The sequence below is a fragment of the Selaginella moellendorffii genome, unplaced genomic scaffold, assembly GCF_000143415.4.
Source record: "Selaginella moellendorffii unplaced genomic scaffold, v1.0 SELMOscaffold_65, whole genome shotgun sequence".
Lineage (NCBI taxonomy): Eukaryota > Viridiplantae > Streptophyta > Lycopodiopsida > Selaginellales > Selaginellaceae > Selaginella > Selaginella moellendorffii.
In genome coordinates, this window is record NW_003314326.1 from 419,610 (window position 1) to 431,521 (window position 11,912).

The window sequence follows — 11,912 nt, forward strand, 5'->3', positions numbered from 1 at the left end:
ACTTCTTCCTCAATCAAATGGTGTTTTAACATTCCTATTTAGAGAAAATTCTTTTGAATAATGGTTGAGGCATTTCATATTTTAATATCTTAGTTAGGGATATACCACACTTTCACAAGTGTTTATCATCCACAGTCAGATGGTTTGGTGGAATGGCTTGTTCGAATCTTCAAAGGGATGATCGTGAAAGATATAAACTTTCAACATTCGGATTAGGATAATTATTTACTGTCTCTTTGATATGCATATATCATAGGGGTGTAGAGTTCTATTAGTGCTTCACCATATAAACTAATATATAGTCATGATCCAATATTGCAATGAAATTGAGTTTACCTTCACGATTGCTACAAGCAGCTAATGCTAGGTTTTAGGATTAATATTTAACAAACATTCTTCTATTGGTCTGAGTAGAGTTTGCTGAACACTTGGGCCACATATAAATGGGACAACAATAACATTACAACTCCCATCATCATCCACCTACAGAGTACAAAGTGGATGATTTAATGTTAATCCATGTTCTCAATTTTATAGTACGTGGTTTTTTTAAGAGGCTTCTTATTTAGTAGAAGAGACCCTATCAGATGTTGTGCCAAGCTAGACTGCAAATTTATGAGGTTTGGCATAACATCCAACAAGTGGATCCTCCTGAAATTATATATATATAATAGTTAAAACATTTTATACAAAAGGATCAAGAACAACTAACACCATCTACAATTCCATTAATACCTCCTCCTAATGTTCCTTTAAATCCCAGCCCATTTACTAAATAACCTTAATTGCCTTCTATCCTTTTGAGAGGAGGGGAAGATATGAGGTCCAAATATACAATTACAATGTTGTATATTAATTTTAACATAGTGGAATTTTGATAGCCGTTTAATTTGTTTTAATGTGGACCACTCGCTCCTATATATAAGCCAAGGCTTTTGGGTTAATTCATATATACATTTTTGTATTCCATTTCCATATTCCATGCACTCATACATATAAAGGTAATTTATAATAATTTATATTTTTAATGTCAAAATTTAGTAAATCTAAAATTAATTATATATGGTATATCTAAAATTAAATTCAAAAGATATTCCTAAATTTGAAAATCAACCCCTCAAAGTTTAAAAGTAGCCTCTTGATTGGGGTAAAATATAGGTGGTGTTTAGTGGATGCATCAGTACAGAATTGTGATGAAACCTTAGTTTTAAAGTTTTTCCCGTCACTAAAATATACTTTTAATTATTTAAAAATTTATATATTTTAGGTTGATTTCATAATTATAATATAAAAATATCAATATAATAAAATAAATTTAAAAACTAATATATAATATAATATATATATATATATAACACTTTTTGGAATCCTTTATGCTCCATAGAGTGAAATGTTTCAAACTTTTTTTGACTTAAAATTAAATAAATTATATTCATATAGTATTTAAATAATTTATAAACAAATTTAAACAAGTAATTATACATTTGTATTTTTATTTTCTAACATGTTTCAACCAACATTACAGCAAATTAAAATCGCAAAAAACAAACAAATGTATTCTACCTATTTTATATATCTACCACAAATGTTATCTGGCATGATATATTCCCGAAGTGTATCCTCAAACAAATTATTATCTCTGGCATATTCTTGCCTTAGTCTGAACTTCAAAAAACGCTTTGCAGGTTATCTTTTTCTTAAATTTCCTCACTATTGATTCGCTGTCTGTCCACGGAGAAGCTGGCTGCATTCCGCAGCGCATTCATTGGTGGCGGGTAAATAAGAGGTAGATCTGATCCATGGAATGGAGGGAGTGAAGCAGTCAATCCAGCAACAAACCATTCCAACAAGAAACCAAAAAAAAAACAACCGAAGAACACTCTGTGGCTCTAGAGAAGAGAGAGAGAGAGAGAGAGGAGCAAGCGCTCCCAATATCCATTCCAATTAGCTGCTGCCAAGGTAAAATTAGAGCAATGAGGATCCCATTCCTCCTCTCCATCGCAATTGCTGCCATCGCCATTGCTGCTCGAGGAGCTCTGGGAGAATCCGGCAACTTCAACATCACCGAGGAGCTGGCCACCAATCCAAAGTACTCCGACTTCAACACCGTCCTCTCCAAATCCGGCCTCGCCGACACCATCAACGCCATGAACTCCCTCACAGTCTGCGTCCTCACGAACTCCCAGATGGCCACCCTCCGCTCCACACTCTCCCACGCCGATTCTTCCGACCCCAAGAAGGTGGCCGCGCTCGTCCGCCCCATGATCCTCCTCACCTTCATCGATCCCACCAATCCCAACACCGCCAGGAGCATCCGCGGCAGCCAGCAAGTAGCGTCGCTCTACCAGGCCGCCGGAGCCGCCAGCACGGACCAAGGAATCGCCAACCTCACCACCACTCGCAAGGGATCTCTCCAGATCGTCGCCGCCGGGGGTTCCAACGCCACCATCACCAAGAGCGTCAAGCTCATCGCCTACAACCTCAGCATTGTCGAGGTGAGCAATCCTCTCCTCCCTACCGGTGTTCTTGGCTCCGACCAGAACGCTCCTGTTGTCTCGGTAGTCCCGTCACCCCCGCCAGTGAAAGCTCCCGCAAAGTCGCCACCCAGTGCCGCCGAGGATTCGTCTTCCACTCCGGACGAGAGCGACGATCAAGCTGACAAGACACCAATCAAATCCGCAGCTGCTCGAGCTTCTCGGCTCGGATTGGTGGCCTGGCCGCTGCTCCTGCTTCTTGCTGCTCGGAAACTCTAGCCTCCTTGCAAATTATCCATGGATCTTCCAGATCTAAAAAGCTTATACCACGCTCTTTATCCTGGCTTTCCTCCGCAGTCGGTTCCTCCTGAGGATCTCCCTCCGACGCTTTCTTTCTTCCATCCTCGCAGCGATTTCGAGCTTCTTTTCTTCTTCCTCCGGTTGGAATGGCCGAGGCTGCTGGAACTGTTTTGGGATTGGCATTATCTCCGATCTCGTCTGTGCAACTTCCAGCGGGTGCCTCGCGAGTGAGAATGGCATGTTTGGAACGTCGGTGTCCAGCCAAGTAGCCAGATCTACGTGTTTAGGCAGTAACTTCTTACGCAAAACACCGTAGACGTCTTCCACAACCTTGGGTCTTAACACCACCTCGGTTTTGCGTTGCTGGTCTTGGCTCCTGGGATCGTCAAGGCCTTCACGAAAATTCCCTGACCCATCGACAAATCCAGAGCGAGCCAGGAGATCCATTACGCTCGCGTAGTCCGGAGTGATTCCATAGCTCTCAACCATGATGAGCAGCTGCTCACGAGCATCATCCAGTTTTCCTTCTCGACAGCAGCCAAACACCAGCGCTCTGAAACTCTCGGCATTCGGAGCTGTGCCATCGAGCTGCATTGTCCTGAAGAGCCTCAAGGCTTCACAGCTATGCCCGTTAGAGGCATACGCAGCAACGATCGCAGACCAGGGAAGAACTCCAAGACCGTCCTTGCTCGAAACCATCATCTTGTCGAAACACTTTCGAGCGCTTTCCAAGCATCCACAGCTCCCATACAAGTTCACCAATCCAGCCCCGATCTTTCCATGAGCTTGAAAAACCTCTGGCATCCTCGAGTGCACGCGTCGTCCAACCTGGAGCTTTCGAGCGCTGGCACAAGCCTCCAACACGACTATGTAAGTGATGGGAAAGAAAACCATTTCCTTCGAGCGTTGGAAGATCTTGAGAGCATCTTTGTGACGGCCATTGGCAGCGTAGACAGCCACCAGCAGCGTCTTCGTGAGCTTGCTCTCAATCTGGTCCTTCTCCGAGTAGCTCAAAAAGAGTTTCCTAGCCCTCGAAACACTCCCGCAGAAACCATACATGCAAAGGAGTGAGTTCTTCACTTTCCAGTGGCTCTCGAGGCCGGACTCCACGATATGAGAGTGCAAAGCTCGCCCCTCCGCGAGACTCTTCAAGTGGATGCAAGCGTCCAGAGCTGTGATGAATCCAATCCTCACAGGCTTCATCCCATCACACAGCATTCCCTTGTAGAGATCCAGCGACTCCTTGAAACAGCCCTCGTTGGAATGAAGCGCGATCATCCCAGTCCACGACACAACATCCCGGCAAGGCATCTGGAAGAAGATCTGTCTAGCCCGGCCAAGATGCCCATTGTGGGCATATGCGATGATCATCAAGATCGAAGAGAAAGCGTTCCTGTTCGCGCCCAGAGCATCAAACACCGACCTTGCATCCTCCACGGCCCCGCATTTCCCATAGAGCTTGATAAGAAGATTGCCCAAGAAGACGCTGTCGCCCAAGCCCCTCTTGACGATCCTCTCGTGCATCCACTTGCCCGTGGACAATGCCCCTGGCTCCAAGCAGCTCAGGAGAATCGTGGCATACTTCTCCTCGCGCCGGCTCCTCCGGCGGCGATCCAGCCGCGACTCCTCTCTCGCCGCGCGCGAGGAAGAAACCCGCTGCGTCCTGTCCCCGCCGTGGATCCCTATCCTGTCCCGCCAATCCATGATCATCTGGGCGTACGCCGCCCATCGCGATCCCTCCATCCGCCGAGAGACATAGCTCAGGAAGCTCCCGGGCAGGTCCCCCATTTGCCTCCCTGCGTATCTTCCGAAAGGCATCGTCTTCATCGCTGCCCCCGGCCGCAGCCGCCATGCCTGGCGACCCATTCTCCTCCATAGCCAAGCGCTTTGACCCTAGAATCTAGATTGAATTTATGCTTTATAGTTGACTACGTTAATCTCAAACATTATCTGGTCACCCCAGAGTGGAACAGCTGGGATCTCTGGGATCTCTTGGATTCGGAGTAAAGAACTGTGATTGGTTTGCTATGCTCAGCAGCGTTCCTTCCATTAGAAACAAAACTACTTCCCCAAGCCTCCTATTCTTCAACTCTATCTATGACTGCTCTGCCAAATCGATCATAACCGAGTGCTGCTGCCTCTGAGATGTAGCCTTCTCTGAAAAACGGCCATAGAGAGCTCTCAGTATCTGGGATGAATTTGCTCACAAAACTCGAAAGGAACTCATCTGCATTGAAATCCTCGTCGTCACCATCGTTGTCACCAGGGCCTCCAACGTACTGGACCATCCCCATGTCGATGCAAAACACCTGAGCGTGGCCTCCCACAACGAATTCGATGTCAGCTCCATTGAAGCCGCCCTTGAAGTGCATCCTGGCAAGAAGGCGAGCTTCGTCGGTGACGACTTTAGAAAGGTCCAGCTCCTGCTCGAGACCAAAAACCTGGTTGTTCTTCACCAAAAGCTCCGGTCTTTCAAAAAACGTTTTACTATCCAGCTCCTCCAGCCATCTCAACCGCAGATCCCACGGCACTTTTGGCCTGCCGTCCCATTCTCCTGGAAAGTATAAGCTTCTCAAACGTTCCTCCAAGTTATCATCCATCATGACTCTTTCCTGTAGGATGCACGGACCTCCAATGTTGAATGGACCATCTTCAAGTAATCCGAAGCACAAAGCTTACGCGATTCCTGGAGAAATTCGACCTCCATCTCTGCTTGTTCCTGGGAACAGTTCACAGTCTTCTTGATCACTTTAAGAACTCTATCGGTTGTTGTCTGATAGAACACCATTCCATACTGGCCGGAGGATAGAGACACGAGATCAATGCCATTCCTGTAAAGAAAATTTTAGCATCTCAGAATCTTAAAATCAATTATATACTTACGTCCTCGCCCTGTAATCATCGTTTCCATCAATTGGAAAGTCCCATGTTGAAAGCATGCGTTCCATCAAATTCTCAAGTGTGGCTCTCTCTTCTGATTGTTCTCCAACTTCACTTTCCAATGCGGTTCTAAGTTTTTGATAGAATAGAAAAGCCGGTTGACTAAGCGACATCCAAAGATCTTGCACATCTCTATCATTGCCATTTTCCTGAAAACAATGAAAACAATAGTCAATAGCTTTCCAGAAGCTTTTGAAACCAGACTTACCTCCATGAATTTTACGGCTGCCGCAAAAAAAACACTTTCATGGCATACGAAGGTAGCAAAGGATTCGTTGGTGTCGACTTTTTTGAGGCATGAGACGCTTAAATACCTCCCAACCATCACAACTTTTCTCACCAAAGTGACGAAAGTCTTATCAATGGAAATCAAAAATTCAATACGTAAACTAAACAATCAATCAACTCACCAGTGTTGTAATAAAGCTTTCCAGCTCGAGCATTGCAGCCAGTAAGGCATCGGGGATGGATCCTGTGTTGAAGCGCCATACGGAAAACACAAGCCTTGATAGCATGGCGCGCACGAAGCAAAGACGAATCTGAAAGCAGCAGCAGCTCAGAAGCTCTTCTAGACTCTTGGTGCTCAAAGCCAGCAGCAAGCATAAAATACATTGAAGACGTTTCTATGCGGCCAAAGAAGTCGAAGAACTGTCGAACATTCCATAACGCAGGCTTCGATGACGCTAAAATTTCTTGAAGCAAATCCACGGGCCTCTTTATGACGATTACGATTGCCACCTGAGAAGTAAGTAGGACTGCTCTCCTTGCTGAAAGAAGATGTTGAGTGTGAACTTCTGGAAGCGACCACAGAGCTCGTGCCGCAGCAACTTGTCCCAAGTCCAAGTCCCTTAGAAAACTCGCCGATGCCATACGGAGTTCATCTACAGGAGGCAGGATGTCCGCAAAAGCAAGCACTTCCTCGTCGACCTGAAAGCTTGCCCCCTGATACCGTACTACGAGACGAGAAGTAGACGCTAGGAACAGCACTCCAGCTGAGTAGTAACCATCCTTCGCAATAATCTGTGGATATCCTGTGCATATAAAGCCATCTGATCGCCAAGCAACCGTCTCCACAATCCTGAAATCGCTGCTCACGTAGACTTGGTTCCCGTTGCACAAAACTGCCACCAAAACTTTATCCGAAGATGCTGCTACACGCGAGAGCGGAGTGATGGAGATGGCATCTGTGACAACAACCTCGCCAACGTCCTAGCAGCTATGAAGGTCAATCGCTGTTCTTCTTCTCCGACCGCGAGTATAACAGGTGCCTCTCTTCGTCATAACATAGCTGCAGAACCAGCGTCCTTCGCCTGCAATGAGCTCTTTTAAACACTTGGAGAAGAATTTCAAAAACGAAATACCTGACGAAGGAGAAGAATCCACCAGTAAGTCTCTGGAAGTAAGCTTCCGTCAGCTTGTAAAATGACCATCAAGACCACCCAGAAAAATTCCCTGCCAGGATGCTTCAATACAGGTAACCAGAACATTTCCTGTGGGTATTGATGACACTTTTACAAGCTCAAGTGAAAGTAGAATCACCTGGAAATAAAAAACATTGCCAATCACTAACAATTTTATTCTAGCACTAGAACTTACCTCCGTGGAGGATGCCAAGACTATATTCTGCTCTTTAGCTCCCACAGCCCTCCATTCATCACCAGGTTGGCATGGATACCGCAGCAGTTTACCATCCCTGCAAGAGAAAAAACGTAGTTAGTTTTTGTTTTTCAAAAATACTACATCTGACCCTTCAATCCTCCACAGAAAAAAAGAGCTCTCCGATATTGCCCACGCCCTTGCGATCAAGGGAAGGAAACCACAAGAATGTATTCCTCCAGTCCTTACGTCCTCTGGAATGGAGCTTGCCGTGATCGAAGTAAAATGATCCATCTCCATCCCCAAGTCCCGCAATGAGTAGGGAGATCTTGAGTTCCTGAGGGTTGCTAAGCAACAGCTAGGTGTTGGATCTCATGGCTGCAGCAGGAGCGATGCTAGTAAGACTGGTATGGAGTGGTATGCCTTTTAGATTTTGCCCCAAATCGATTATCCTTTCAGGTATCATCACAACTGTTGAAACACGACTCTCTCCGTCGAATCGTCTCGACTTAGACGACCTTGTTTTATCAGCGATTCGAAGATGTTTGATGTTTCCAACCTTCGTTTTTCCTGCTCTGGAAGGGATCACAAGCTTGATCAATCGACAGCGAGGTACCTCATGCGCTATCCCGGCATTCGAGAGCCGAGTACGAACCTGAATATGTTGCGAGTAAGCTTTGCATTTGCTCGTGCCTCAATCGATGGATTTGTTTGTTGTTGGCGATTCAGGAGCAACGAACACACGAAGCTCAACCTCGAGAAGCTCCAAGCTTTGGATGACAGCAACAGGTACTTCGATCAATCGGCAGCAACAGTGATCACAAGGTACCTCCAGTTCTTAAGGTCCTTCACTTTCTTTATCGGTCTTCAATGCTGTAGAAGTTTGCACTGTTTTTTGTTTTCAGCAGGGGTGATTCGAGAGGGAAAAAAGGAGCAGCGCAAGATCACGCCGAAGGTCAGTGATGCTGCTTGTCTTCAAGGCCTCGAATGTGGACATGAATTCGTATGAACAGGTAGCGCTGTTAACGAAATTCCTTTCCTCTGTTTTATGCTAGTTTCACAGAATGGAGCTGGGTTAATTACAGCTAAGCTGGATTACTCAATAAGCGAAATGGATGGTAAGTTGCTGATTAGCTAGAGGGTTTTACAGGCAATTGACAGGGACGGTGATGTATATGGAAGCCTATTGGAACAGGTATGAGCTTTGAGAGGAATGTGCATTGTTTTCTCATTTCTTTCTTTTTCTAGGCCGCGGCTGTGCTCAGCATTCACAAGAATTTCGATCGAGAGGGCAACTCGAGGTTTCTCTCCTTTTTTTTTTCTCGTCCTAGCTCTGATTGTTCTTGTTTGTCAACCACGAACTTCGGCCAACCAGACCTAAGTTCAGTAAGTCAGCTTCTCCCTTTTAGCCATTAGATATTTGCCATCCGACGGCTAGAAATGCCCTAAGTTTTGAAAGGGGGATTTCAGCCCTAAATCCCCGAGGGAGACGATGGACAAGCGACGCAACGCCGCCGATTCAAGACTGGAGATTTACGGTGAGCTAGGAATGAAGCGCGATGAGCGCCTCACTCTCGACTTCGTGGGTCACACGTTCGTGGTTATGGACACGCACGAGGACAAGATCCTGTTCGTCCGCGACCGCATTCGCGAACGCTTCCACAGTTATGTCATCTTTTGTAACACAGCTGATTCGGTGGCGCTCGTCTCCAGCGCCCTCCTCTCTCCAGCGAATGACATGAAATACAATCCTTTCGACACCTTTCTTGCCGGTGACGAGTACAAGTTTCGTCGGAGACCGCGAGCGCTGGTTACAAACAGCGATCTCAGGTAGACAAAATTGAATTTTTGTGACTCTTACGTTTGTTTCTCTCAGGGACGAGCGGCTGTTTGATGATCTCGACGGGAATCTGGTGGTAAACTATGACATCCCAGACGATCTGGCGACGTATTACTACCGTGCTGCAAGAGTTCATCACGACTGTCGCTCCAAAGCAGTTGTTAATCTTGTTTTCAAAGAAGAGTTGCACAAGCTGATGCGTCACGAGGAGCTGCTGCGGCTGGAGATCTTGCCTAGCCGTCTTATCAATGTTCACATCGACTGGGAGTACGTATTTGTATAAACCTCTTTCTTCTCTTTGTTCTTGACAAGCTTTTGCTCGATCGCGTAGTGATCCACCATTAGAAAGAGGCTCACTTACACAGCTCCAAGTCGCGGCTGGACGAGTGAGCATGGATGAATATCGCAGGTTTGACGAAACAAGGGGGTAAGAAAGTAAAATCTTTTCAAGTAAAGAAACTCAACCTCTTGGTCTCAGGGAAGAAAGACCCAGGCGGACGGATGCGGCGGGAAGGCAAGCATTAATACTTTTCGTGTCTCTGACTGTTTTTTCTATCTCAGGGTCTCCTTGAAGGTGCCATGGTTTCACATCGAGGATCTAATCAAGCAGCCAAAAGCACGAAGCAAGAAAGTTATCGAGCCCCCAAAGCGAGAAAGCAAGAAAAGAAAGGCAGTGGACACTACTATCGAGCCCCCAAAGCGTTCTCGTTTGTTGCATAGTCTCTTGGCATGGTTTGGTTATCCCGACTGTATATAAAGTGATCTTTTCCGTGATCGATGAAACTTTTAAAAGTTTCTTGTGGTTCATGGAAAAGATCTTCAGGCAAAGAAAGGTGAGATCTTTCCTAAATTCTTATAGCTCGAGCTAAACTTCTTAATTTTGCATAGGAGATTCATTGCTCTAATCCTTCAATTCTAGTATTTCCTGATGTCAGGATGTATGAGAGAAGCACAATACGCTTACGAAGTGTTTGCTGCGTTGAATCCTTGCAAGTCAAAAATCCTAAGGATTCGATTCCACCAGGAGGAAGATTTTGTAGAGCCTTTTCGACTAGATGCACTGAGTTTTAAAAACCCCTAGATCATTATGACTATGCCCTAAGTTTTGAAACGGGGATTTCAGACGATGGACAAGCGACGCACCGCCGCGGATTCAAGGCTTGAGATTTACGGTGAGCTAGGAATGAAGCGCGATGAGCGCCTCACTCTCGACTTCGTGGGTCACACGTTCGTGGTTATGGACACGCACGAGGAGAAGATCCTGTACGTCCGCGACCGCATTCGCGAACGCTTCCACAGCTATGTCATCTTTTGTAACACCGCTGACTCGGTGGCACTCGTCTCCAGCGCTCTCCTCTCTCCAGCGAATGACATGAAATACAATCCTTTCGACACTTTTCTTGCCGGTGACGAGTACAAGTTTCCTCGGAGACCGCGAGCGCTGGTTACAAACAGCGATCTCAGGTAGAAAAAATTGAATTTTTGTCACTCTTACGTTTGTCTCTCTCAGGGACGAGCGGCTGTTTGATGATCTCAGAGGGAATCTGGTGGTAAACTATGACGTCCCAGACGATCTAGCGACGTATTACTACCGTGCTGCAAGAGTTCATAACCGCTGTTCCTCCAAAGCAGTTGTTAATCTTGTATTCAAGGAGGAGCTGCAAAAGCTGATGCGTTACGAGGAGCTGCTGCGGCTGGAGATCTTGCCTAGCCGTCTTATCAAGCTTCACATCTACTGGGAGTACGTATTTTTACAGTCCTCTTTCTTCTCTTTGTTCTTGACAGGTTTTTGTAGTGATCCACCCTTGGAAAAAGGCTCACTTACACAGCTTCAAGTCGCGGCTGGACGAGTGAGCATGGATGAGTATCGCAGGTTTGACGAAACAAGAGGGTAAGAATGTAAAATCTTTTCGAGTGTAGAAACTCACCCTGTGGGTCTCAGGGAAGAAAGACGTAGGGAGAAGGCTCAGCGGATGGAGGGAAGGCAAGCATTAATACTTTTCGTGTCTCTGACTGTGTTTCTCTATCTCAGGGTCTCCTTGAAGTTGCCATGGTCTGACATCGAGAATCTAATCGTGCAGCCAAAGGCACGAAGCAAGAAAGTGGACACTATCGAGCCCCCGAAGCGAGGAAGCAAGAAAAGAAAGGCAGTGGACACTATCGAGCCGCCAAAGCGTCCTCGTTTGTTGCATAGTTTTTTGTCATGGTTTGGACTGTAAAAGAGGAACGTACACCTCACTGTATATTTCCATGATCCAGGGGAACTTTTAAAAGTTCTTAATGTGAAAAAGAATCATCTTTCCCAAATTTTCTTATAGTCAATATGCTCGAGCTAAACTTCTTTGCATAAGCATTCATATATTCAACTTGCCACCATCTAGTGCTCCCTTCAATCCTAAGATGATTGAAAGAACTACTATTTCCTGAAGTTGAGAGGGACTGTGTCCGGGGTAAAGTAGTCTCTATGAGGTGTACGAAAGTACAAATCCTACGCAAGGTCGACTAGCTCTTTGTGGATCGAGAAGCTAATGCTGCTAGGCGAGTAAAGGCTTGACAAGCATCCAGACCGGTTGGAAAATAAATGGTGCATTAACAAATAGCATTTTTGCTATCAGGTAGTAACAGTAAAAGATGTCAATCTTGCATGAAGAGCAAGATCTTCCCTCTCTTCCTCCTTGAGCACTCAAATGTGGAGGGAGGACCAAACTGGAAGTAAAACTATCAACATGGTGCTCATAGTGGTTGTATAGGAAAATCCTCAC

At 45.8% G+C, this 11,912-nt stretch overlaps 5 protein-coding genes across 7 annotated transcripts; 3 read left to right on the forward strand and 2 right to left on the reverse strand.

Moving 5' to 3' along the window:
- The first annotated feature begins 1,854 nt into the window (after positions 1 to 1,854).
- On the forward strand, positions 1,855 to 2,823 carry LOC112340507 (fasciclin-like arabinogalactan protein 8). Its single transcript, XM_024659014.1, has one exon. It carries the CDS (start codon positions 1,974 to 1,976, stop codon positions 2,751 to 2,753), a length of 780 nt encoding a protein of 259 aa, XP_024514782.1. The 5' UTR covers positions 1,855 to 1,973; the 3' UTR covers positions 2,754 to 2,823.
- LOC112351735 (pentatricopeptide repeat-containing protein At2g34400-like) lies at positions 2,796 to 4,640 on the reverse strand. Its single transcript, XM_024690109.1, has one exon. It carries the CDS (start codon positions 4,638 to 4,640, stop codon positions 2,796 to 2,798), a length of 1,845 nt encoding a protein of 614 aa, XP_024545877.1.
- Positions 4,641 to 6,294: 1,654 nt separating this feature from the next.
- On the reverse strand, positions 6,295 to 7,636 carry LOC9649065 (nuclear pore complex protein NUP155). The gene is made up of 4 exons (XM_024659015.1): positions 7,462 to 7,636; positions 7,311 to 7,407; positions 7,076 to 7,253; positions 6,295 to 7,024 (listed from the first exon to the last, which is right to left on the reverse strand). Exons 1-3 carry the CDS (start codon positions 7,608 to 7,610, stop codon positions 7,125 to 7,127), a joined length of 375 nt encoding a protein of 124 aa, XP_024514783.1. The 5' UTR covers positions 7,611 to 7,636; the 3' UTR covers positions 6,295 to 7,024; positions 7,076 to 7,124.
- A 250-nt stretch (positions 7,637 to 7,886) lies between these two features.
- LOC9649066 (ATP-dependent RNA helicase FAL1) lies at positions 7,887 to 10,006 on the forward strand. 3 transcript variants are annotated; one of them, XM_002984927.2, is made up of 11 exons: positions 7,887 to 7,980; positions 8,040 to 8,135; positions 8,216 to 8,323; positions 8,374 to 8,505; positions 8,559 to 8,611; positions 8,686 to 8,696; positions 8,781 to 9,140; positions 9,187 to 9,417; positions 9,482 to 9,577; positions 9,629 to 9,664; positions 9,712 to 10,006. In XM_002984927.2, exons 7-11 carry the CDS (start codon positions 8,803 to 8,805, stop codon positions 9,905 to 9,907), a joined length of 897 nt encoding a protein of 298 aa, XP_002984973.1. In that variant the 5' UTR covers positions 7,887 to 7,980; positions 8,040 to 8,135; positions 8,216 to 8,323; positions 8,374 to 8,505; positions 8,559 to 8,611; positions 8,686 to 8,696; positions 8,781 to 8,802; the 3' UTR covers positions 9,908 to 10,006. The 3 variants fall into 3 exon arrangements, with proteins under 3 accessions (XP_002984973.1, XP_024514778.1, XP_024514779.1); XM_024659010.1 differs by having other exon boundaries at positions 8,559 to 9,140; XM_024659011.1 differs by having other exon boundaries at positions 8,219 to 8,323; positions 8,559 to 9,140.
- A 105-nt stretch (positions 10,007 to 10,111) lies between these two features.
- On the forward strand, positions 10,112 to 11,440 carry LOC9648794 (ATP-dependent RNA helicase FAL1). The gene is made up of 5 exons (XM_024659012.1): positions 10,112 to 10,614; positions 10,661 to 10,891; positions 10,946 to 11,041; positions 11,093 to 11,134; positions 11,183 to 11,440. The coding sequence occupies exons 1-5, from the start codon at positions 10,277 to 10,279 to the stop codon at positions 11,367 to 11,369; spliced, it is 894 nt and encodes a 297-aa protein (XP_024514780.1). The 5' UTR covers positions 10,112 to 10,276; the 3' UTR covers positions 11,370 to 11,440.
- The last annotated feature ends 472 nt before the right edge of the window (positions 11,441 to 11,912 follow it).

Bases quoted from the DNA above. Each gene is read 5' to 3' on its own strand.
- LOC112340507 (XM_024659014.1), top strand. From the start codon at position 1,974: ATGAGGATCCCATTCCTCCTCTCCATCGCAATTGCTGCCATCGCCATT.
- LOC112351735 (XM_024690109.1), bottom strand. From the start codon at position 4,640: ATGGGTCGCCAGGCATGGCGGCTGCGGCCGGGGGCAGCGATGAAGACG.
- LOC9649065 (XM_024659015.1), bottom strand. From the start codon at position 7,610: ATGGAGATGGATCATTTTACTTCGATCACGGCAAGCTCCATTCCAGAG. The intron at 7,408-7,461 runs GTCAGATGTAGT...TTTCTCTTGCAG, and splicing joins TTTCTGTGGAGGATTGAAGG to GGATGGTAAACTGCTGCGGT. The intron at 7,254-7,310 runs GTAAGTTCTAGT...TTTTATTTCCAG, and splicing joins TCTTGGCATCCTCCACGGAG to GTGATTCTACTTTCACTTGA.
- LOC9649066 (XM_024659010.1), top strand. From the start codon at position 8,803: ATGGACAAGCGACGCAACGCCGCCGATTCAAGACTGGAGATTTACGGT. The intron at 9,418-9,481 runs GTACGTATTTGT...TCGATCGCGTAG, and splicing joins AATGTTCACATCGACTGGGA to TGATCCACCATTAGAAAGAG. The intron at 9,578-9,628 runs GTAAGAAAGTAA...TCTTGGTCTCAG, and splicing joins AGGTTTGACGAAACAAGGGG to GGAAGAAAGACCCAGGCGGA.
- LOC9648794 (XM_024659012.1), top strand. From the start codon at position 10,277: ATGGACAAGCGACGCACCGCCGCGGATTCAAGGCTTGAGATTTACGGT. The intron at 10,892-10,945 runs GTACGTATTTTT...AGGTTTTTGTAG, and splicing joins AAGCTTCACATCTACTGGGA to TGATCCACCCTTGGAAAAAG. The intron at 11,135-11,182 runs GCAAGCATTAAT...TCTCTATCTCAG, and splicing joins GCTCAGCGGATGGAGGGAAG to GGTCTCCTTGAAGTTGCCAT.